The sequence below is a fragment of the Dermacentor silvarum genome, chromosome 7, assembly GCF_013339745.2.
Source record: "Dermacentor silvarum isolate Dsil-2018 chromosome 7, BIME_Dsil_1.4, whole genome shotgun sequence".
Classification (NCBI taxonomy): Eukaryota; Metazoa; Arthropoda; class Arachnida; order Ixodida; family Ixodidae; genus Dermacentor; species Dermacentor silvarum.
In genome coordinates, this window is record NC_051160.1 from 95,463,282 (window position 1) to 95,489,086 (window position 25,805).

Sequence of the window (25,805 nt, forward strand, 5' to 3'; positions counted from 1 at the left end):
ATCAGAATATATCGAGGCAGTGAAGACAGCAGAGAAGCATGAAATATTTGAAGGCAAGCCAATCTCAGAGAAATGGCAATAAAAACATTCAGTAGCTATGGCCCCAATCAGCAACTACACAAATTCGATATTGTGTTCGATATTCCTCTTATGATATCGCCTATGTACTTCTTGCACGAACCAAAGTCGTTTCACCTGATCGTGTGACACTTTGATACCACTTGCTTTCTACACAATACATTTTCTTTGTGAATGTGCTTCTTCCGCTACACAACGAATGTGTCACATTCCGCAAGCTCGACAACTGTTCCTTTAAGGAAACTAGAATCCTTGCAGCCTGACCCTTCCTGACCTCCGCCTAAATTGCGTTACAATGTCCTTTAATCAGCTTGGACAAATATTGTAGACGCGTAGGGTACAGCCACAGTAAAACATTCGCACCACAATTTAAGTGAAGCGTCGACGATTGCAAGTTACCCTCCTCCCTAGCTATTCTTTTTACAGCGGAGCTGTTAAAGTCAAGCTTGGTCGTGCGCAGCGATGTTCGCAGCATAGCCAAGTCGGGAGAGGGGCAAGTGTATAGCGAGAGCGAAAGCTCTCGAGAGGGAAGAGAGTGCGTCAAGGGGGGAGGTGAGTGGAGAGGAGGAACGGCGGCACAGGTATTAGGGCGGAGTTGAGCGGGGAGTGGAGCCAATGCACCGCCGCCCCGAGATCACGCGGTATGGCGTTAGCAATGACGCAATTGCACCCTAGTAACAGGAGCGCTCTCAGATCGGCGGGCCTTTCTCGCCCTGGACTTTCTCAGCATAGCGCAATGGCGAAGCCGACCTCTAGAACTCCCGAAAAAGAAGCCGCTCGATTGGAACGCCATAGAGAAGCGGCTCGTAAGCGTGATAGGAAAAGGAGAGACAATCCCAATCAACGGGCAAGGGAAGTTGAAGCCAATCGTCGCCGAAGAGAAGATACAGGTGTTCGAGCAAGAGAAGCGGAGACAAAGCGTCGGCGAAGAAATGAAGATCCCGAGTTTCTCGCCAAGCAATAGCTAAGAGATGCCCTAGCAATAGCGATAACCAAGCAAAACGATAGCCAAGCAATGCTGAACTCAATTAAACCTTGCTTAGCTTTGACACAGCTTTCCCCAAACCACCCTCTTCTTTGCCTAACTTTGCACAACTTTTCTGAGGCTTCCCATCAGCTCCGCTGATCATTGGTGTTTGCGATAGCAAAGCCACGCCAATTTTTTTCGCCTCAACTCATTAACCGAGTGAACGGGGCTAAGCTCCGCCTTCACTGGCTCTGCGTCATGATGTGTCGTCGTGTAGTCTAATTCTGGCTGTCTTGGAGCCCGCGCACGAAGCCTCTCCAACCTCTCCGCTAACCGCCTGGCCGTCGGTGCCCAGCGAGAGCTATCCAAACAGCGTGCGTTGCGAGCTTTCTGTCCCAGCGCCGAGCGTGTCCGGCATTAGAGAGTAATAGTTGAGCGGCTCAGCGGGCCAGCGGGCTCAGCGAACGAGCGGAGGGGACAGCGGAGCGCAAGATGAATAGCTGAGCGACGCCCCGCTCGTTTCAGCGGATAGTACTGCTGCGCCATCTGTTGAACAAGGTTGAAGTTACTCTCGATCAAGCAGAGACTTTGCTGCGTTACCTGCCGAATAAAATTGAAGTTACTGCGAAAAGAATATTATTTGAAATATTAAAAAAAGAAAAGAAATATTATGCGAAAAGAACGTTCGCGTTCGCTGCCGCTTCTTGAAAACGCTCGCACGCTGGTCCGCTGCGCACGCTCCGCTGAAGAGACGAAATGAGCGGGCGAGCGGCGCGCTCCGTGAACACGCTGGATGTCCCAGCGGGCCGCGCATGCGCAGTTGGCGTCTCCGCTCGTTCGCTGGGCCCGCTGGCCCGCTGAGCCGCTCAACTATTACTCTCTATTCCGGTAACCGCAGGCGAGCTGGACGTTTTGACGAATGGGTGGAGGCGTAAACAAAGCCGCTCCACGCGACTACCACTGTGATGACGGAGCTTTAACGTAAACGTGAGCGGCCTCAGCGGTCACCACGGTGCAGACACCTGGTGGCGCAGAATATAACCAGTCAAACAAAGAGCTATTATTGCTGTGACCTAGTGTAAAACATGTTAGTCATTTAGAAAGACAATGTGTTCACGATTACGCTCCTGCCAATAAGTTACACTAGCAGCAAAGTATAATACACTTGGTTAGTGCCAGTGTTTCCCTTCTCCTACCCGCGCCGCCGTTGCCGTTTCCTACAGTGCCGCGCGAGGGGCAGTATGGGAATGCTTGCATGACGATGTGCGTCGGAGCCAGCTGTGGTAGAAGACGACGAACGCACAAGCAGTGTCACGAGTGCGATGTAAGCGCGAGGCTCTAGGCGAGCTCGCTCATTTCTTCTGTACTTCACAGCGACCTTGAAAGATAGATATTTAAGGCTTTCGTCTTAAAACGTTGTAACAAATAGACGTTTCGGTACCTATGCGGATGGCATCTTCACTACACAAATGTGTACTGGTGAAATGTGTGATGGCAGATTCACATTTCTTACCACAATTGTTATTAGCTTGTACTGGGGTAGGATATGTACTGTTATGTAAGAACGATGCTACAACAGCACATACTGCAGTTTCTGAAGCCGACAGCTCTTGACATCTAAATACACGGATCCGGGCACGATAGATGAACCGCTGGAGTTGATACTGCTTGTTGACAGAAACAAATGTCGGGTGCCGTGTGTACTACAGAAAGCGTACACTCAGCCACTCGAGTTTATGATGGGCGACTTCATTCCCAATAAGCGATTAGGTATTCCCCGTACTTTATTGAGTCATTCATAGGTGAGGTCCCTGTAAAAGCATACAGCGACAGCCCACGTTCTAATGTCCCTCACAAATGCGCTAAACATTCTTCAGTGTTGGCTAACAACTGAAAGATTTTCTTGACGTGCCACAACAAGTGCTACCATACAGCCACCCATTGCAAAGAAAAACAGGCGGATAATTTTCTACGAAGGCAGCACACCATTTCCAACATCGTTGACGGCTTCCTTGAATAGGCGCAAAAAGTACACGTTCCACAACTCGACGAGCGGTGCCGACAACAAGCGACTAAACCCTGCGCTTATAGCTCTAACAGTGTCACCGGCGCCTTGCACAATTATAGAAGGCTCTACGCTTTCCACAGCATGCGAAGCGAGCATGCCGTCTTCGGGAAACAGGAAAGCCTGTTCCAATCCGAAGTCATCAAAGTGCAGTTCAATGGCGAATCACGAGAATTGGGCTCGTAACCTTAAGGTACCTGAGGCCTTGCCAGAGCCGGTCCTCCAGGGCACAGACATGACGACCTCCCCGTTGTTTATGACGTCGGTTTGCACCAATAGGCCTCCGTTGCGGCAGTGTGGCCTCACAGCACCATACCGACGCAGCCTGTTCAAGCTGCTAACATTGACCTTGGCAATCTCGATACCGGCAACAAGCGGCGTGAACGACGGCGCACCCGGCATGTAGTTCTCGGGCAACATGTGAAGAACCTGTCTACGGCTCGGTAGAGGTCACCGCCCATGACATCGCATTCTAGTGGGAAGAAAATAACGTGAAACGACGAGACCTCGAATGTCTCAGAAGTTACATAGATTGTCAATCACTTGTTAGTTTGTCAACGTTTTGCTTTTAATTTGTTTTAAATGCGAATCCGAAGATTTGCGCCAAAAATTCCATCGTGACCAAGGCTATCTGTTATTCTTGCTGCTGTTATTGCACAGGTCTAAGTTTAAAATTAGAGTAACTTTGTAAATGCAGACTGAATGTAAATACTATTTTTTTATTTTGCTTTATGATTCTCAAGATACATGTCCTCACGCACGTCGAATGGTCTTAAGACGTCAGGTGAGGTACTAACAGGTCACACCACGAATAAAAATAAAGCGTCGTAAACGAAAAGCCCGTATCTCGTAATATATCAAAAACTACAAAAATTGTATTTACATTGTAATAAAACGGGAGAATATAGACAAATTTCGCACCTAAATGTCTCCGTAACCAGTTATTTTCTGCCAGTTGAATAAATACAATAGCAGCTTCATTGTCCAGCTGGTGATTTGGTTAATTGACCTGCGCAAGTGAACAAATATACAACGACGTGTGTATTCTCCTGCTTGTCTCATGGCGTCCCCTGAAGATTATGAATACATTGAAAACACATATTTCCTCCTGTCAGCTCCTAAGACGCTACGCACAGCCTCATAATTATAGTAGTGGCGAATAGAAATCAATAAAACTTGCTATTTCACGAGGTGATCACCAATACCATAGATAGGCCACTTCAGCTGCCTTCTTCAGGAATTATGATTTGCACGGCAATACATTGAGTTTCTAACTCGCCTTTTTTTATCGCAAAATTATTACATGTCTTTATGACGTTTGAAAACGCCCGTTCCCGTTTTCCCATTACAAGTATCGTCACTTACTAGACTTTCCCCTGGCCATCGCTGCAGACAGCGCCATGACGACAGCGGTAGCCAGCAACTCCTTAGGGCCCATACTTTACTGTTTATCTGCAAAAGGAAGCCATCAATTCAGTAGTCAGTAGGGCTGGGTGGCAAACGTATTAAAACAGCTATTTTAAAAGCGGAACATTTATATGTTCATAAAAATTTACCATTGGCTTCAACACGCTAGAGCAAATTTTGTAACATACTTAGTTGAAGATGATTGATCAGCTGCCTATGAAACATAACGCCTCAAAGATACACATCACCTTTAAGAGGCACTGTGGACATCAGTCAGTGTGTGATATTCCTTGATTGCCAAACACTTATACAAGATTCATTTGTAATGTTTTACTTCGGTAGGCGTGTTGCAACGACGCAGTTGGAGCCGATCATTGCACAAGGCTTTTTAGGGGCGAAGCTCCTTATAGCGGCACCCGTTCGTCCCCGTCGTAGTAGGTAGCCCCGTCTAGTTTTATGAATTGCTCAATAGATGGCGTTGTGTGTCCGTATATGTATGTATACCCATATATACATATATATGTATACGTATAGTATAACCGGAAGCCGACTTCCGCTTCCGGTTCCACTTCCGGTTCCGGTTCCGGAAGCCAGCTTCTGGCTTCCGCAGAACGCTTCCGGCGTTTTATGAAAAAAAAAATTCCGAAAGTTGTGTCCGTAGCGCGGAATCGAACCAGGGACCTCTCACTTCCGAACGCGCGGCGCTAACCACTACGCCACGAGGCGCACATAGACACACGCACCACGATGGCAATAAATACCCAACATTAACGAAAGGCCGCGTTTCTAGCGCGTTTCTAACGCGTTTGTGCTAGCGCGTTACGGCCCGTGTAACAAGCTGGTGTAAGACGCTGTGGCCTCTCCGCCTTACCTTCAACGCGTTTCGAACGCGCTGCCCAAGGCGGTGGCAAGTCAAGTTCAAGTCGAGGAGCGTTTATGAATACGGGGGGTATACTCTCTCAGCAGTCATGTGATGACGTCGGCAAACGCGGTGCACGTTCCGGCATGTGTAAATGGCGGCGCAAGACGCTGTGGACGCTCCCCCTTACTAGAGAGTACTGCATGTTTCTAACGCGTTTGTGCTAGCGTCCCCTTAAGCGGAAGATCCGATGATTCCCTCCGGAGCTTCGCCCACTCATCATCATTCACCCCGTGGATATGCTGTGATTTTTTTTCACATGCTACAGAGCAGGCCCGCAGCCATGGGGGGACTAGGGGCCCCCGCCCCGAAAGTTTTATCTTTCAGTGCTTTACCGAAAATGATTACTGAAAAATAGGTGCTTTCCTCAAATAGTCAAAGCCTTTAGCAAGTGTCCCGCCCTCCCGAAAAAAATGCCTGGCTGCCGGCGAGCTACAGAGCATCAGGTCCGCATAGGCTTCGAAAATCCGCCTCGAAGCCTACGTAAACATCACCGCTTTCTACAAATATTTTTTTCTCATTGTACACCCCCGCACTGCCAGACAAAATATTCACCTACAATGACGATGTGTTTTTTGACAGTATTTGGCGATGACTGTTGCAGAACAGCTGCTGTCTAAGAATTCCTATTACCTCCATGGATACTTCAGAACACTGACCCAATCTCGCAATTTGAAAGCTTTTAAGAGAAAACTAATATAAGAAATTATGTAAATTTCCGCACATACAATTGCTGAACTACTAATATGCGACGTTCATTTATAGCTGTCGCAGTTCATATTCTGGCGTGGAAAAACACAAGTGCTAAACTGTATCGAACTTTTAAGAGAAGGGCCGGAAACAGCATTTAATTCACGTACAGTCGTTTCTAATGTCGCATCTTCTGTGCATATATGTATACATTATATTGTCGAGAGGAAGGTGCTGTGGGCCGCGTCAGAGACATTGGGCAGCACGCCACATTCGTGAGAAAACAGACCATGGCAGTGGTCAAAACGGACGTATGCGCTATAGGCAGCCAGATTCTCAGTTCGCTACCTGGAGCCTGGGGGCCTGCTAGATTGGCTCTGATAGTGACGTGTGTCGCCTCACAATGTACTGCGCCAATATCCATTTCTTTACAAATCAGCCTTCCTTCCTATCTCTTTAAATCCTTTGTTTCCTTTGCGTTCTGGCAGGTTACTACACTGGACTTTTTTTTTAGTTCGACTCCCTATCTTTCATTCTATTTTTTTTTTTGCTCTCTCATGTAGCACCACATTCTATCCCAAACATTTCGCAGCACACTTAATGGCTTGGCATTGCAAAATATGTGATACTCTTTATAAAATTGTTCCACTTGTTATTTGCTTCTAAAACACTCACTTATAATGTTGTCTGATGTACTATGAGGACCAACCTGTTTGGAGTCTATGCACATACAAGGGTTAACTTGGTGTTATAAGGACTAAAAAAAAGGGGGGGGGGGGTAGAAAACGGGTCATCACATCATATTTATTACTTAAAAAGCAAATTGAACTTTAAGGACAAGTGGAATTGATCAAAGCACAATAGAACTACTATTCGCACTCCTCTTCTTCGACATTTTATAGCTTTTTAGGGAGCGCAGACTTCCTAACATCGTGACTGGCAGTCAGCGTAAATGTTTTGATGGATTTTCGTTACTTGTTCAAACGGAAATCAACTGCAGGTTCAAAGCTGATTCATGCAATCAAAAATTTTCTGTTATTTTTTTCCGATTACTACGTAATTCAAACATTTAAAGTGGGCGTTTGAAACTGGTCACATATGGGAGGTTACAACACAAACCTTCAGTAATGAATCATCAAAATAAGGCTGTAAGTACTTTCACGTTCTATCTACATTCTTATTATAATGCACCAGAGGGAGCGTTCAATTAAATTTTTCCGCCACTAGTATTTATAGAGCATACCATTGCACTAGTATTTTATAGAGCATACCTTTGCACTTCTTGTCTTGTCTTGTCTTGTTTCCTAAACTTTGGCTCATACCCACTACGGAGGATGGGCCAAGAAGCAGGCGGTTTCAACTATGTTTATGAAAATTAAAAAAAACTTAATCTGCATAGCAGTCGTTAGAAAAATACTATTAAGAATTTTGAGATAAAGTAATTTTGTCATAAAGAATTGAAATAATAGGAATAATTCATAATTCTACAAATTAAGCAAGGTACTCTTTTTGTATCTCTAATAAAATTGTAAACTGCAAGAAAAGCATCCCTGTGACTGTGTCCCAGTGAAGTCGCCCCAAAGGAGAGAATGGTTGGTGAGGTTAATAATAGGTCAAGTTTTCGAAACGCAATTTCTAAGATTTTTCTATCTCTTGAAAATCGGCGGCACGAAAGTAAAAAATTCTCAATTTATTCGGATAGATTGCAAAAAGAACATAGAGGGGTCACAGTGAGACTAGACCTGTGTAAGCAAAAATTTAGAGGCGGTGTCCGACATCTTCTCTTTGAACATTCAACTCGATTTGTTAAACTTTATCTTTGTCATCAGCAAACTTCTAGAATCGCCATCACCTCTTAGAAGAGAAAACTTCGCTCTAATACTAGCACGTGTATTAAGGTAAGCGGGTTTGTTTAATTTTACGTGCGTGCGGTTGCCGATTGGGCATTCGAACGTTAAAATACGTGCTCTGTCATACGCACATCACCAGTACTTAGAACTACTCAAGTACGAGTAGTACAATGTGAAATGCATAGTGAAACATTCGAGGTGTATAACAGTGACGTGATTGCATGCAAAGGCATAACACTTACCGGCTTGGGCAGTAGAAGTTCCCAGTTTTCTTCCACGAACGACCAGTTAATTTACCGTGGGCCCCTTGAGAAACGCGGCTTTTATCCTGGCCCTAATGGCATTGGCCTCGCACTTGATAAGTTGGGCCATAATAAACACGCAATATAGAATGCGGGTAAGCATCTTATTCTCCAGCGCGTTGATAACAACAATCCAGAGGCCCTATACGTGCGATGTAGCTTCACGGCGCTAACAAGCCGTCGGCGTTTTGTGCTTAAAGTATATAACCGGAAGAGATAAACATGCGCACAGTGTGATAAACAGCTAGACATGCTACATCCGCTATATTGCTCCGCAACGGCGGTGACAATGCGAGAAGTGTTTCAGTGCTTCGTTAGTGTGCGGCCCCACTCTCCAAGCGGATGTTTAATTCTTGTATGAAAAATAATAATCAGAATAGTGGTACAATATTGAAATGTAAGGCACGGAAAAAAAGAGAGGCTGTCTTAAACAGCTTGACTAGTTCAGAGCCCCGTAATAATTTGGAAGGCATTACAGCACCTAGCAAAGAAAACCAGCAGAATTGCAGAATATATCTATAATAAATGCTAGGAAAGCTAAGAAACGTTGCTATATTGCCATAAGCTGCTCGACAACAAACTGAAAATACGGTATTGCTTGCACGCACACAAAGCATTTCATAATTACACTCTAAAAAAACGTTTGCACTCTTTGGGTCGCATCTTGACCCTAAATAACGATCGGCATCTACCTTGCTTGTGTTTCCTTTCGTGAAAACTCGGCGCTCGGTATTTTCCTGCCATGGATGCTGTGTCACGCTGATAACACGCAAGCCTTTGCTGACTAGGAAGTACCGGGCTCGCAGTGTTAAAAAAAAGGAAATGAGGACAAGACAGATGACGATTATTTGGGACAGGATACGACCGAAAGGGTGTAAACATTTTTTAGAGGATAGGTGTACTTTGGGTATAGTAATCACACAGCTGACATTCCATATTTTCGCAAATTAACAAAGCAACGCCCATACCTTGTGCAATCAGTATACTTCAATGCAATGTCCGGAAATCAGACTACCTAAAGATATCGTATTAATTAGTGCTTCCAGCTTCAGTCAGCATTATGGCAGAATATATTGTGATGAGAATTAAGTTAAAAATTATTCAAGTTCCAATATCTTATTTCTAATAGACCCGGGGTTTAAGTAAGCGCATTTACAGGAATTGGGAGCTAACTGTGATGCAATATCGTTCAGATCGTTCAGCAGGTAGCATTGTTGATTGGTTATTGTAGTTATTTTCTCGCACAGCATAATGGTCTTTTTAGGCCAGATGCTCCATTTTCCGGCCGACCTCTCTACATTTTCCAATCATTAAACGACTTCTTCTTAAGTTGTCTAGAGTGAAATGAGCTCATCAAAGCTTCTAATTTGGAAAGCTCGTGACCTTTTTTTCTTTCGGGTGAGAACTTTACCGTGCTATACAGCGGCTATAACAGATATATTTGTACCCCTTATCGTCAGTTTATTTCTTTGTTTCCCTGAGACGTTGCCTGTTGCGTCGCGTGCGATTCTCTCGAATGAAGACAAGTGGGTCAGACGGTTTCAATTTATTTTGGTATTCCTTGTGGTGTCTCCGCTTTAGCTGATTACATATCTAAAAACACCACGTCAGATTACACTACATGAGGAAGTGCAGTGAGGCCATCAGGCTCTCATGCGGCCGCTACTGGGACCCCCGCATTTTCAAAATTAAGCTTTCTGCCTCTAACTTCCAGCTCATCTGTCCCGGAAGATCACTTTGTGCGTTTGCGCGAGTGGCCTCCTTTGCATGTAGTTCTGCTGCCTTCTTTCTCGGGTCTTTTCTTTTTCATTTCCCTGACAATAGATTTTTTTTCAAGGTTGTCAAACTGGTTTGACGTGAACTGCACAAGGTGCCCCATTTTTTTTACTTTTTCTGTCAAAATCAGGAGATGCTCAAGATTTTGAATAATAGGAACAAAGAATCGCTTTCATATCTGGAACATATCGGTCCATATCTGGACCGAAGCTGATCCACCACGTCGGCAGGGTGGACACCGCCATGTTTACTTCTGAGTGGCATTCTTTCCTTTAAAAGATGTTCTCTGTGAAGACAGCATTTCCCCATCGCTATATCGAAACAAAAAAAGAGAATCGTTGCGTGGTAACCGAAACATTAGAAATAGAATTCCTTGGTAGCAAGATTTCAGCTACGCAATCCAGAAGTGACGCGAGGACCTTGGATAGTATATTTTGTGCTTGATGAAACGTGGTGAAATCGGCGCGTAAAAGAACGGGACACATAAAGAATGCACGGAGTCCAAAGAATTTCCTCTGTGCTTTCTTTCTTTGTCCCGACCTTTTAAGCGCCGATTTAACCATGTTTCATCAAGCCAGCAATCAACTAGCAGGCCTAATTCTCCTTATGTTGTGCTGTTTTTTTTTTTTCATAAGAAGCGGAGAAAGAATTATTCTTTCTATGATTTCCTATTAGCTCAACAATCTTCACCCTTTTTATACCTAGAGTTGCCCATTATTGCTCATTTCATTTAGTTATTTAAGCAAAACGTAGAATATCTTTGACAAACTTGGACGGCGCGAAGCCCATATTGTACAATGTAGTTGTAAACATATTCGCTCCTCCATGGGATATGCTTCCTTTGATGACATTCAGCACGGTAAACACACAGTAGACAGAGGTCGAGATTCATTTAAGGTTGAAGTCTACATACTACAGTTACAGGCTGTTAAGTTCAAAGCACGTCGTTTTATGAGATATAATATCAAGTAAAACACAGTATCTTATGCTTGGACTACATTTACTTGTAGTTACGTTAACGTGAGCTTATGAGCATGCGAATGACCAATTGTCTTTGCCTGTTACGTACTCCTAGGCTCACGAACTGCTTCTGGCATGATGTTAATAGCGCGTTTCACGTCCGCCGCCTTGGGTGTGAACGGCGCTGGCTAACAACTCCGGTACTAATCTTGCACGCATGTACAAATTTCCAAGAAAGTGGGTGGCAACATAGCCACCGTGGCAGCTTAATTGACAAAAGCACCGCAAGTGTAATGCTGATTATATATTAGATTCGGCTCCCACCTGCTGCAAGTTATCGTTTTGATCCACTTTCATTTCACTTTACTGTATATTTCTATACTTAAATTAAGCATAACAATTAGCTTGCCTAGTGCTTTCTCTAGCTTCATTGTCTGTTCATACCCATGGTGGTGCGCATAAGCTCGGAAGCATTAAAAATATGAATTCCTTTATGAGGAAGATGCCTTATATAACAGAACGAAAAGATCAATAGGGACTTTTAGAATTGCCGGCCCAAATGGCTTGGGGACCCAAGAGAATTGCGGGCCGCAAGTGCGCATGCGCAGAAACCAAGCAAGTCTTGGGTTCTTGCGTTCGCGTTAACCCAAGACCCAAAAATCGAAAACTAGCGTGGGCCCCCAAGCCGTCTTGGGTCACCCTCGCGAGTAACGAGAAATCGCGAGATAGCCAGGAGAGCCGTACGAGCCGCAGCCATCCAAAGCCGTTATCTCTAAGGCGGTAAGCATGACTGCTCCGAGAGCTACGTACGCGCGCTCGCACTACACAGCAGAAGATGACATCTGTATATTGCGTGAAGCGCTCGCAACGAACCCTTTTCAGGATGTTAAGCTGTGGCCACAAGCTGCGAAAAATCTTGCAGAGGCTACGAAGAAAACATTTTCGCTCCGGTCAATACGCAACCTTTGCGAGACGTATACCGCCCCCGGCCATGTCGTCGGTAAATCGCTTCTGGCAACGGCATAGAAATAGACCTTCGATGTCAGCCGAACTGAAAACAGCGTACAGCAGATGATCGGAGAGCAAACTTGCTGTCCTTCGAGTGAGTTTTGCCATTTCACACAGGTGAACTCGCCGTTTTGAAGTGCATCACACAAAAAATACCATTTAAAGCACTTCGCGGCGATTGGGTTTGCTTGACTTAAAATACTAAGAAAGTGATTACGTTTATGAAATTTTATAGTTCGCTCTTTTTGCTCAAAAATGCATTCTGTTCGTTTTCAGTTGCAAGAAAAGCTTTTCTTCTTTGTTGCTTTCAAGCACCTTTTTTATTTTCCCCACAGCGGCGCCTCGAGCGCTCGACCGAACGCTGTCTGTGTTTGACACAATTCTCAAACTCTGCTGCTCCTCTAAACCCAAGAGCAACTAACGCAACGCGGCTTGGGGGCCCAGAGTCTTGGGACCCCATTCTAAAACTGACTAAAATGAAGTTTCTTAAAAGTAAACACAACAGATTACAACATATAGATTGTATTTAAAAAATGTCAATCATAGCTTGTCTTGAGATGTATATAAAGATCTCTTCAATGCTGGATCAAAATATTTCCACGTTGCTTTTATGTTGATCATGTTGAAGCCGCGCATCGTTTTTGGCAGGTGTTCGTTTGAGCACACCTAAAAAACTCTGTAATGCCTACTTATAGTTGTGGGTTTACAAAAATAATAAGGGTGAACGCAAAGGAGAGAAAAGGCAACAATTACATGGCTACAAAATTTCATAGATTGGGTACAGTTAAAGTGATGTTTAAAATCCGCATGTTGCCAAAGTATCATTTCTGTATTCGTAGGAAAGGGGCGCAACTCTGGATATTCTCGTAAAAATGTGTTGCTCAACACAGAAGCCTTGAGTAATAAGATTACAACGATAAATTCGCGGTAAATGGGCATTAAACGTAACCTGGCAGAGAACCCAACCAGCTTCTAAGAGATAGGACATAGCACCAAAAAGTTATGCGAAGAGAAGCGAGAGATCTTGTAATTAGGCCACGTGTCAGAACATTTATTCCTGCAGTATAGAATTAACATGAAACGGGGCGGTTTGTTTGTTCCCAACCGTTTCTATTCATAGTATTTTATTGCCACAGCGCTATTTAAGGCCAGAAACAAAGGCTAGGCAATGTTCAAGGCTGTACCATAGACGTTTATTTCATTTTTATTACTTGATATTCGAGGGTTACGTTGTAGGTGGCCCGATTTGCTGTTCCCTTTTGAACGTGCTGCGAAAAGTTGGCATTCCGCATTTAATATTTGTCTCTACGATAGGGAGGACCACACTCGTAGTGGTCTACAGTCCATACATCGTCTTCGTAAGGCTTCGTTACGACAGCTAAGCAATCTCTGTCGGGCTGCGAGAAAAGGAAGAAGGCGTTACTATAGTAATTAGTTCAACAACCGATACATAAAAGACGCGCTTTCGAAATGTGACATTTGTAAAACGCTTGTATGATACACACTTACCAAGGCACACTACAGCTCCCCCCCCCCTTCCCCCTTGTAGACGAGAGGGGCGTTTTTCCTTCAAAGGCACGGTCCGCACGCTACGTGTTCACGCGCCGATGCGCCCTTTGAACTTGCTGGGGGTGAAACCACAGCACATGAGTTCGTCATGCATGCTGGCTTCACGCGGTCCATCGCCACAAGGTCCTTGTGGCCAATCACGACCACGGTGAAAGTCTTTAGGCCACGGTCTAGCAACTCAAATGGGCATTCGCAGGGGGCTGTTAGTGATGGCCGGATATCTTCGCTCGCACAAGGACGTCGGCTTCATGTAGCAAGGTGCTTGCTTACTAAGACGTCATATATGGAAGGCTGTCGGGCGAGAGTTTTTTTTTTTTTTTTTGACGTTGACACAGAAGCCGCTACTGCACGACGTACTCAGGCGGCGACCGGTCGGGTGCAGTAGGAGGGGCGAGGAATTCACCAGGCAGGCGGAGGGTGGTGCCACACACCATTTCAGCTACAGTGCACAAGAGGTCTTGTTCGATAGCTGAGCGAATTCCGAGAAGCACGAGGGGAAGTTTGTCAAACCATGAAGTTCGGGCGCCTTGAGCGATGAGTGCAGCTTTCAAATGCCGGTGCAGACGTTCGACTATTCCCTTCGCGGCAGGCTGGTATGCGGTTGTGTGAACATGACGTACACCAAGGATACTGAACGCTTTGAACAGCTCAGACAAATATTACGTCTGGGTCACCAAGGTATAGGGACGCTTAGGATTTTGTCGCCTATAGGTAGATGCGCGCTAGCGAGTGGCACAAGTAACGTGAACCCAGCACGAGGACCGAGGTTATAGTGTCTTCATCTTCCGCCCCCTCCACACGGAGGTGCCGGCGCTGTAAGCGGGATCGGCAACGCGAGGCGCGCCGCTAGTTTAGCTATGAGGTTAAAAATTGCTCATCTCATTAGGTTAACGCAGGCCGTGGACGTCGGTCTAAAAATAAATCTGTAATTTTTCTATTCAATTTTATATATAGATCTTTTGTCTCTCTCCAAGGCCACTCGGTAGCGTTTCTTGAGACGTAGACTTCGGCCTGATTGACGCAATCGTAATACACACCTTCCCGTCACCGTCAGGACGACGGCGTTCATTAGCAGCGTTTGCCCAGTTTCTGATCAACACGGTACGATGGCACATGTCACCGACGTATCTTTTTTTGAGCAAAGAACGGTGACGAAATGAACTGTCCTTACGGACGTCGGTATCCTGACGGTGAGAGGATAGTGGCTATGTGAATGAAGCCTTACGGGTTTTATAGCGTGGCTCTGTTTTGGTTAGGTTAGGTTTTTAGGTTAGGTTAGGTTTGGTTTGGCTAGGTTAGGTTAGGTTAGGTTTTTGGTTAGGTCTTTGTCTCTGTTTTGCAAAATCCAAGCATTGTGTTGAACTTTCTAGATAAAGCTTGTCCCGTATTTTTTGTGCTCTTTCATGTACTTCTAATATGCCCACCCTGTCATATCAGAAAACAAGAAAACAGACACGGCAGCATCTCTAGATATTACCCAGAGGTCGCTGTCAGTGTAGTAGAAGGGAAGTCGATGTGATAACGCGAGTCCTAAATTGGTCTGATAACTATGTTTAGTCAGGCAGAGTGAGCGCTAAAGCACCTATGCAGCTAAACAGGGGTCGAGATTGCGTTGTCGGTAGAGTGCGTCCAGAGACAAGTGAGTTAAATAGCAACGACCTTATAAGAGCGGTGACGTTACAGCCAACGGCGGAAGTTGCAATGTATTTGTGAACAGGTTAACGGACCAAGGACGCTCTCAGCACATCATAAAAGTCCACCATTGTAGAACCACGTGACGGTGGCCAAGAAGACGTGTTGTCGTCCCTAAATTTATTCGGGAAGACGAAGCCGAAGTGGCAAGCGGGGCGGGGAGTGGAGCTGTGAGTGGACTGGTGAGGGACTGATTACGTTCGAGCCGCCCATCGCCGCAAGTCGCACCGCACGCGTGCGGTCGTGCGAAAAATTGCACATATCGGACAACTGGGGCAAAAAAAGAAAACACGTGACGAAGCCCAGGAACGTTGCTGTCTTCCGGGCTCAATCTCAAATTTAGATAAGTGGATTTCAGATATGAGGATCTTTCCTTCCTCATGTTTTTTTTTTTTTTTTTGCAAGATAAATGTCAGTTGTGAGTCAGTGCCTGTCCTGCGTGTATTTTCTTCTTAGTCATTCATCCTAATTGTGAGCGCTGCACAGAAATACATTATGAACGTTTACCAATTCGCTCAGTTTTCTATCCTAATGGTGATATCACTCACTTTGTGCCGTTATATCGCGAAGCGGGAGGACTGTAGCACGCTCGAGACGGGTGCCGGTGTGCGAAAGAACCCTTTATTCAAGAAAGCCGTAGATTATTAGCCCCGAGCAAGGGGCCGTATATTGCTGCACTTGAGCGTGTGCATGGCTTTGTACAACGTTATCGCTACGTCACAAGACCAGCCTCGAGCTGGGTAAAACAATGTTGATGGTGGCTTCCACGGCAGCAATGCCGGTTGTGGTTGTGGCCCTTGTAGTACCAACGACAACAATTATTACACCTGCATACTAGTAGGTTACCCTTCCGCAATACCAAAACGCCATTCTTAGCTCGAGGACAGCCTAGGTATAAGCAAGAAAAAACCGTAATATAGAAAGACGGGTGATGACGCCTCTGTGAAATTACGGCACCAGTTTACTGTTACGTCACGAATTTTTCGCGGCGTCCGCTTGAGCGTGGTGAATTTTTTTATCGATAAAAATTAAATATGTGGTGTTCTAATGTAGCCAGGGATTGAACATGGCAAGTTGTGGGAATTTTTACACTGCCAGCGCGGCCACACCAAAAGAAAAAGAAAGATACCTTGAAATCTGCGACATCACACTGACGTACGCGCACTGCAACATCAGGCGAAAATTAAAAAAAAAGATGGAACGTTGACCGTCATTTTGCTCTTCTAACAACCAACATATTATCGCGAAATTGTTGAAAATAAATTTTTTGCACACTATTTAACAACTCTAAACTGTTTTAGGGTTTTTCTTTCGCGTTCCTATAATGACGCGAACCATATATAGTGCCATGTCGTCTTAGAGTCTGAATCATGCTGGAGAGCAGGTGAGTCTGATTCCTTGATTGTCGCTTTCCACTGATAGAGTTCACGTTTATAACTTTATAGCACCATTTGTTTGGATGTGTACTTTCGGATGTGATAGACAAGAAATAATTCCTGTCGTATCTAACCTTCCTGTAGAGAGCTCTCGCTTACAGACATAATTCTGGGAACATAATAAAATTTATTCAAGAATTTGAAATTACGAATTCCTTCTCCAGCGGTATGCATTTCGTGATTAAAAGAAACCGGGTTAAACGCTATGTTCACGACGCTGAAATAATTGGTGCGAGAAGGGAATAGGGAAACCATAGTGGGCCCAAAACTAAAGCTTCCTCCAGAGGAAGCTTTAGCTCGGGAGTTCTTATGTAAACACATGTAAACACCGAAATCGTATTTCTCGGCAGCCACAGCACCGAACTTGATACGGTTTGTTGCATATAAAGGAAACGTTATGATCGCTTGATGGAATGAAGTCGGTTCTATGTTCGGGTCGTCAGTCTTTTTTTCTTTTTTAATGCCCCTTTTCAAGAAAACTCGCGTGTGAGAATTACAACTCTGTGGCTCGGCAACAAAAACGATATCACAATTCTGTAAAAAATCACCTAATAACATCTCGACCGGACAAAATTGATGTGCTGCACAACGCTCTGAAATATATCGCTAACTTGTCAAGACGTTTGCAAATCTCTCGTGGGCAAAACAACAATTTTGTGTAAGCTGTATATTTACGCATCACATTTGTCCCATATAGTTCCTCTAACAAATACGCAGTTCACCGAACTGCAATATCTCATTTCTGATGTAGCTTTACGCATTTGAAAACGTTAGTGATTCAAGGTTGTTTTTTTTTTCTTCTTTTTGAGACACAAGAGTTTCGGAAATTTTTCTCAATGAGTTTCAAGCACTCAATCAAAATTCTCGTTTGCTGAAGTCTTCAGAACTTATCTTTCACCGTCAAATGCAAAAAATTTCATTCAAATTGATGCAGTGGTTGTCTCAAAAAAGCGTTTTAGTGTTTTACGAGTGTGTGATAAGCGGCATCACAGTTGACCCCGAGTTCATGCTTCCTATTATTCCAGAGCTGTTCACTACGTGGGGTCTCATAGGCCCTGCATTACCTCAGCACACTGAACGCCACCAGTAAACCAACGCAGACAAATACTCAGCCTACCGGCGTGTCATCCATTAGACACCTCTCGATCCGCACATGCACGGGATAAGTGCAGGCCGTCGGCTTCGTCAGGTACCCCAATGTGTAAGCCTTCCCATTGTGCACTTCCTGCGGAGAGAAATAAATTTCATTAGAGCACGTGCAAGTCGTCTCCAATAAAGAGTGAGATCAAGATATAGACCTGCAATGTCTACTGTATCACTGTTGGTATGTTTAGTTTCCTACCCGAAAATTATTATTCAAGAAAAAAAAACTGATTTCATACCATACAGTGGCGTTTTCGATGGTTGGATTCAGCTTTCCGGTTGTAGATAGTTCAGCAAACCAATTACTTAACAAATCGTTACTATGCTGATTATGTTCATGCTCAAGATTACATTTCATTCTTGCTGTTGTTTTTTTCACAGGTATGCTCTATGTACAGAAATAGATGTGAACACGTCGTTAATTTTTTTTATGATGTGGTACCGCGCCTGGACATTACACGGGTGAACAAAAAATGTCACAGTTTCGCCCGAAGGGCGAAGCAATGAATGCGATAGCAACACAGCAATGTCATACGAATTAAGGTGAGCGGCTTTGGTAGCAATATGAATTGTAGTTAACATGAGCTGATTAAGTAAGCAGGTGTGCTGCGGCGTAAGTAGACCGACATGAAGAGAGACTCGATGACCACGAGAAGGCGCGTGTGAAACGGTGGTGTTGATGAGAAGCGCTTCCCGTGGGCAGCGCGCGTGCGAAGGGACGCACTTGTAGCGCTGCACTGCCGATCCGGGCAGCATTACATGTGTAGCGTGCGTTGGAAAATGTGGCCCGACTATTACTAACTGAATGAACAAGCGTGGTGTGAGCGCGCAAAAACAAGCATGAATAGATCACACTGAATGACTGCAGACAACGACTGTCAAAACGCTGGCAGCAAGCCCATACGCTGCAGCGGGCGAAGGTACGTGCGGTCTATCGCTTCAACAGAAACTGAGCGGCGAATACACAGTGCATAAAGGTCAGAGCCGTGTGGAGATAAAAGACGGTGCGGCGAGCGACGAGCGCGGTTGTTGGCAGAGTAGAAGTGCGCCCCCCCCCCCCCCCCCCCCCGCTCCTTCCGGCGCTGGCTTCCCGCTTCCTTGCTTGCGCGTGGGAGAGATAAGAGACAGTGCAGTCGAGCGACGAGCGCTGTTGTTGGCAGAGTAGAATTGCCCCCCCCCCCCCCCCCCCGCTCCCTCCGGCGCTGGTTTCCCGTTTCCTTGCTTGCGCGTGGGAGATTGCGTGCATTCGCTCTCCGTGATAACGCGCGTCCCCGCACGCTTCCGCTCGGGCATACGGCGCGCGGTGAAGATTTTATCTATACGGAACCTCACGTCGATGGCGACGGCAGAAATCCGGTTAAAGTGTCCATATAATTGCTATCGCAATAAAAGAATGGGATATTTCATATGACCTAGTCGTGCGGCACAAACCATCCGTTCCACGTCGCCGCAGCCCTTTCACCACTTCCGAATTCCGCGTGACATAATATTCCGTCGCCGAACTTTTTTCCACTAACAAATCGCTTAGCCGAGTAAACTTTCTCTTATATTTCCATTCTGCTAAAATCTATTCTACTATTCGCTTCTATTCAACCGACTTGTCCAGCAAGAAATTCATGGAAATTCTAAGTTCATCTAGGGTCTTGAATGTTTTATTTCTTTAATGACAAACTTCTGACAAAAAAAACGCAAAAGAAAAAAACAGATAATTTTTTCGCGTGTGCTTATCTTTCGTGATCTAATTCTTCCATCTAAATTATCATTATTTTCTATTTTTTATTATTATTTGCCTCCTGCATTTTTTTCGAGCTCCGCCTTCACCGTAGATCAATTCATCATCATCATCAGCCTATTTTTATGTAGGCTGCAGGACGAAGGTCTCTCCCAGCAGTTTCGAATTACCCCTGTTTTGCCATTGCTGATTCCAAATTGTGCCTGCAACATTTCTAATTTCCTCGCTCCACCTAATTTTCTGACATACTCGACTGCGCTTCCGTTTCCTTGGCACCCACTCTTTAACTCTGATTGTCCACCGGTTATCTCCCCTATGGATTACATTACCTGTCCAGTGTCAGTTATCTCTCTTAATGTCAACTATACCGCCTATCCCCGTTGGCTCTATGATCCCCACCTCTCTATTACTGTCTCTTAACGTTATGCCTAAAATGTATCGATCTATCTCTCTTTGCACGCTCCTTAACTCATTAGGGACTGGCGTACTTTTGAAAGTACAGTTCCATTTTAATTTGTAAATATTTAAAGAAGAAATATACTCTGTTCCTTAGTACGCCATTTTCCTAAAAAGACTCCTGCCAAGACCACCACATTGTAGTCGTTTTGTCAGCTCCATGATGTATTTGATTTACTCATCGCCAAACTTGGAGAAGTACTGAGCATAGCAGGTGCTGCTGCACATGCACCTTCTTTATTTTTTATCAAGCATATCATACGCTTCGCGAAGCTGAGCTTTGTGTGGATGTTTTAGAAAAGAATGGCGTAAATGATGGATGCATGACGTTTCGTACACAATACATATCTATAGCGTCGCGAGAAAATGAATGTATGGTGTACTTTGTGAAGTACGCTGGGCCCATGTGTATGCTAGAGGGGTGTGCTTGTTCTCAAAGCACACATGGTGGCTTTTCTACCATTCTTTTTTGCTCACTATTTTGTGAATATTTTTTGCTGACTACAAACACTTCAGAGGCCATTGCAGGTAAAAATATATTATGTATTAGATCAAGATTGCTATTATTCCTCCTGGTTCCTTTCTTGCTGCCGAGAAAGATGACGCTCTTATCTTCAGAGTCAATAAAATATCGAGCAGTGCTGCATTAAATTTAAATATATAAACAGGCATTTAGATATCATATGAAGGTTATTTAATACGACAGATTATTTATGCAGGATTTTATTACAAATCGGAAAATAGGTGGGCGGAAATAGAAACCAACAAAGACGATCTATGTTCATCTGCCAATTGGATTGAGTTATGCAATGAAAGTAGAGCAACCCGTATAAAGAACTAGACGTATATCTCATTCTGTTGAAAGGTCAGTAAATTCTATCGAAAATTTTGCCAGCCAAATCATACAACAAGGACTGACATACAAGAGCAGACTGTTTTGCAGGAGATGCCACCAGTCTTAAATGTTTCAACTACCACTGAACCAAACGCTGAAGGCTTTAGTTTTGAAAACCTGCATTCAGCGTAAGATATCACGTGTACATCTACATCAAAAATAAATTTTCTTCACGCGCGCCTCTGAAAGCAACACGAAAGTCCTTCCCCGTGAAATCATGCTGCACATTTGAATAGTAAAAACACCTCCCAGCAAAGAATATTTTCCACTAAAATGCTCATTTTGCTACCAGAAGGTTATGAGGCCTTACGCAAAGTTTGTTTCAATCTTCGCTGCAAGCCTTTTTGTTTTTTGAAGCTCCAAAATATAGCATGTACATATGGTGACCTACATCAGGTTTTGCTGCCACGAAGGCCCAGCGTACTTTATAAAGTACACTATCGTAGCGTTTCAAAGAATAAAGCGGCACTCGTGAAACTTTCACAATGTACTTACAGTGTGGAAATATAATCTCACACAAAAAATCAGCAAAATGTAAGTGGTACATTTTTCTTGGTACTTAATGGGTTAACTTGTCCTCAAACTTCTTAAGATCTTAACATCCAACAGTCTGCCCCATATGATAGTATGCTAGAATGCAATGATTGTACATTTTTTCTTTTCAACGACAGTGGTAAGCTCCCAGTAAGGATTTGCTAATGCCTGCCGTATGCACTCCAACCCAATTTTACTCTTCTATGAATTTCCTTCTCATGACCAGGGTCCCCCTGTGAGTAATTAACCTAGATAAACGTACTCCTTTGCAGACTCTATAGGCTGACTGGCGATCTTGAATTCTTGTTCCCTGGCCAGGCTATTGAACATTATCTTTGTCTTCTGTACACTTCTCTTTTGAACAACAACGGTAAACTCCCGATTATGATTTGTTAATGTTTGACCGATGCACTCCAACCCATTTTTATGCGTATGTAAACTTCCTTCTCATGATCAGGGTCCCCTACGAGTAATTGATCGAGATAAACGTACTGCTCAGGTTTTATTATCGGCTGACTGCCGATAATAAAACCAATTACCACAACAAAAATATTTTAAAACAGAGCCAATGAAACCAGATGAGATATTTGACGAGAATATGAAAGTGTCCTGCATAATTAGGCACTCAATAAATGCTCAAGCGATCCCCCGAAAAATAATACGGGAACATTAGGTCTATAATATTCCTAAGGTGCACACAACTGACCCATTTCTGAAGGGAATTGCTGAGCTATTTCCGCACTTTTCTTCTATGATATCTGGTTGAAGGTCACCGTGGCGTTTACGTATACTGCATAGTGTGGATTTTCTTCACTCGTGGGCACGTTTTTTGTCAGCTTCACCCCGCACACCCTAGTCTACAGCACTCGTAGACGAGCTGCTTTTGCACGAAGTTTATTCTTTTCTACCTCAGCTAGACTACGCTTCTGTTTAGGAGGCATCTTTATAAACAAGGTCAAAGGCAAAGGAAGAGCAAGTGCGCGACACACCCGGTAAGACGATAGTAGGGTACAGAAGAACACAGGCGCTGGTGCCACGCCATCTGAGGCTTACGCTGCCGATCCTCGCTGTGCCACGCTGCCCCGCCTTTAAACCAGAGTTTTGAAGTCAGGGAAGTTCAGAGTAAAACGTATTTCGAAGAACGCCTGAGCAATATGAAAGTAAATGGGTGGCGAGAGCATTTCTACAAGAAAAATATCGGCTCAGAAGGGTGAAAATAACTAGGAAACTTACCAACACGTATGCGACCGGTATAGTAAGCAGCATGCCAACAAAGAACGTTACACACTAAGTCATAGAAGCGGATACAATGTCCTGGGTGGCCGCAATGGAAAAGGAACCCGCTATTAGTAACTACCCAAGAAGTAAAGAGGTTATTAGGAGGGTAATATTTCAAGATAATTCAAAGGGAAACTCTTTGCTTTTCCAAGCGAGATCAGCATGTCTTGGAATGTGCAGTTATAAAGCGAGATACACCAAGGATGCATGTTATTTCTGTTGTAAAGCTAGGGAAACTACAGAACATGTTTTATTATAATGTGAAGATATCTACCGCGCTGTCAGTGTACGCGCCGCTGGTGTTCTTGAAGCGCGCGAGTTGAAGGGTAGCAGGGCGAATGTAAGCAGTCGAGCCACAGAGAATAGTGAAAGGCCGTTTGAAGTTTGGTGACAAGTATAGAAACCACAAGCAACGGAGGCGTGCAAAAACTAAGTTCCCAATAATGGCTCAGAAAGTTCCGTGCTGCATCGGGATTATTTCTCTATTAAAAAATAAGGTATAGAAAGACATTTCGCAAAGCAAGAAAGAAGCTTGGTGGCCCAGCCACCACCCCGTTTCAAGGGGGCTGCTATAGCATCCATATTCTAAACTGTGTGGAAGAACATCAAAAACGTGTAGAGGAAGCTCCAAATCTCATTGGTACTTGTTTTCATTGCAGTTTGTGCATGCGTGCGTGCGTGCGTGCGTGCGTGCGTGCGTGTGCGTGTGTGCTTGCGCGCGGGCCTTTGTGCTTGTGTGCTTGCGTGCTTGCTTGCGTGCGTGCTTACGGGCGTGCTTGTGTGCTTGCGGTCGTGCGTGCTTGCGTGCGCATTTGCGTACGTACGCGCTGTCGTGCGTGCGTGTGCGCGTGCGTGCTTGCGGGCGTGCGTGCGTGTGCGCGTGCTTGCGACCGTGCTATCGTGCATGCCTACATTCGTGCTTGCGTGCGTGCGTGCTTGCTTGCGGCCGTGCTTGCTTGCGTGCGTGCTTGCGTGCGTGCGTGCCGTCGTGCGTGAGTGAGTCAGTGCGTGCTTGCGTCCTTGCTTTCGTGCGTGCCTGCTTGCGTGCTTGCGTGCGTGCTTGCGTGCCTGCTTGCGTGCGTGCGTGCGTGCGTGCGTGCGTGCTTGCTTGCTTGAGTGCGTGCGTGTTGAAAATTTCAATATTGTGCAGTACAGCGCTAAGGGCGAAAATAACACGAGTGTACTTATAATTTACGCACATTCCAGAATACTAGTCGAACTTTGACTACTCGGTTGACAACGTCGCCATCCCGTCCCATCGTTATTTCAGCGTACTCTGCCATATCGTAGGCTTCAGCGCTGTTGGGGTCTAGTGTATTGAGACCCGTCGCTGGGCTCAAGTGGATCCATGCCAGAAGTAAGAGCATGAGCAATGGGTTTGCAATTGCTCCAAGGTCAGCAGCGAAATTCATTCTTCTGAGAACTGGAAGAAAAACACAGAAATATAGGTTGCGTTATACTCGACTTCCTATGCAGTGTCGCTTGCTTTGTTAATAGTGCGAGAACTGCTTCACGCGCGGAAATCAAGAGCGCATGAGCACAAGCATTAGACACACGGGTTTCGCGTAGGCCCCGTACATATTCCGCAGCCATTGATTGGTCATGCGTTTTAAACAAGGCCAATCAACGATACCAAACTGTAGAATAGCGACCACTTTACTGTCGCTGATTGCCCACGTAATAGCATCTGGAATCGTCTAGAAGACATCTCTGCGACATGGAGCCATTTCGCGTCGACAAGAAAAATCTAAGAAAACATATATTATCGATGTGGTCTACCCCTTTGCGTGTGACAACCTAAGAAAAATACATCATTTAAATGAAGCTCGTAAGAAAGCCTGACTACGTTTTCCTGCGACCAGATGACCTTCCCGTTATGTTCTCAAGCCTTCAGCTCAGCCGCAATCTTGTTTGGACACCAGGGTTTCCTCCATCGTTTTTGACTTTGATGCTGTCTTCACAAGGTTGCATCTTTTGCCAGCTTCGTCAGCACTGAAACAAGACCTTTTAGCAGTCCCTTTAACCACGTGCGGAGGGTATTGGAACACAACACATGTTGCATTTATGGCCACTAACGAGCGGGTATTATAAAATGTTTCACCGGTCTTGGACAGTGCAGGAGCGTGAAGAAAACGCCGCGCAAGTTTCTGGACAAATTATATGCAAAGATGCCAATATTTCAAGAGTGGCAACATTGAGGCCTTGCAGTGCAGCACAGCTACCCGTAACTCGATACGTTGGCCAAGTCCACAGGCGTGCAGCTGCGGAAAGCTTCACCGCGCCGTGTTACGCTAATGGGTTGGATGAGCTGGCTCCATATCACGTGACACATGGTACCGGGCCGGCTACATGTAGTACTGCGGATTAGATTCGGAGCCAACCTCTGATTCCGACGTGGGCACTATGCCTCCTGAGCACAGTTGGCGTATATGCCATGTTCGTTTTTTTTTTTTTCAAACAAGCGCTATAGCTTCCCGGGCCGGGAAGCTAATCATTGGCAGTGCCCACGAAACTGACGGTTTTGGCATGGGGAATATGCGACGCAGGGAGTACTTGCTTGTCGCTTATTTGAGAAGGAAGATTGACGTTTACCCAGAGAACGTTTATCCCGTGGTGCCACACTGACAGGTTCCATACATGTGGCCAGCATTTGTTGCTGTGCCTAACGTTTCCCTTTTTGAGACATGGATCTTTTAGGAACTTTTTCAACTATACACGCCGTAATTAGTATTCTCCCGCGTCTCCATTTTAAAAGTGTATTCTCCTTGTGTGCATTTTATTACGCCAGCTGTGCTTGAATGCGTTGGCCGGGAACTGACGTTGACGATGATTTTTTGTAGCTAATTGTTACACTTGTAGTTTTATAAGCTTTAATGAAGGAGGGGGTAAGTGTTCTACATTAAAAGGTTTGTTTGAAAAGAGAAAGCGACATCTGGCAAAACCTAGCTAATTGTTGGTTATTCAAGGGATCACAGAAACAACGAAAATGAAACAAACTTCACCACTGGCCAACCGACGGTCGATTCACGCGAGGAATTAGCCCTGGTT

At 44.9% G+C, this 25,805-nt stretch overlaps 1 protein-coding gene across 1 annotated transcript; it reads right to left on the reverse strand.

The window, feature by feature from the left end:
- Positions 1-13,204: 13,204 nt before the first annotated feature.
- On the reverse strand, positions 13,205-25,456 carry LOC125946885 (uncharacterized). The gene is made up of 4 exons (XM_049671018.1): positions 25,350-25,456; positions 23,957-24,180; positions 17,837-17,944; positions 13,205-13,419 (listed from the first exon to the last, which is right to left on the reverse strand). Exons 1-4 carry the CDS (start codon positions 25,405-25,407, stop codon positions 13,315-13,317), a joined length of 495 nt encoding a protein of 164 aa, XP_049526975.1. The 5' UTR covers positions 25,408-25,456; the 3' UTR covers positions 13,205-13,314.
- Between the last annotated feature and the right edge of the window lie 349 nt (positions 25,457-25,805).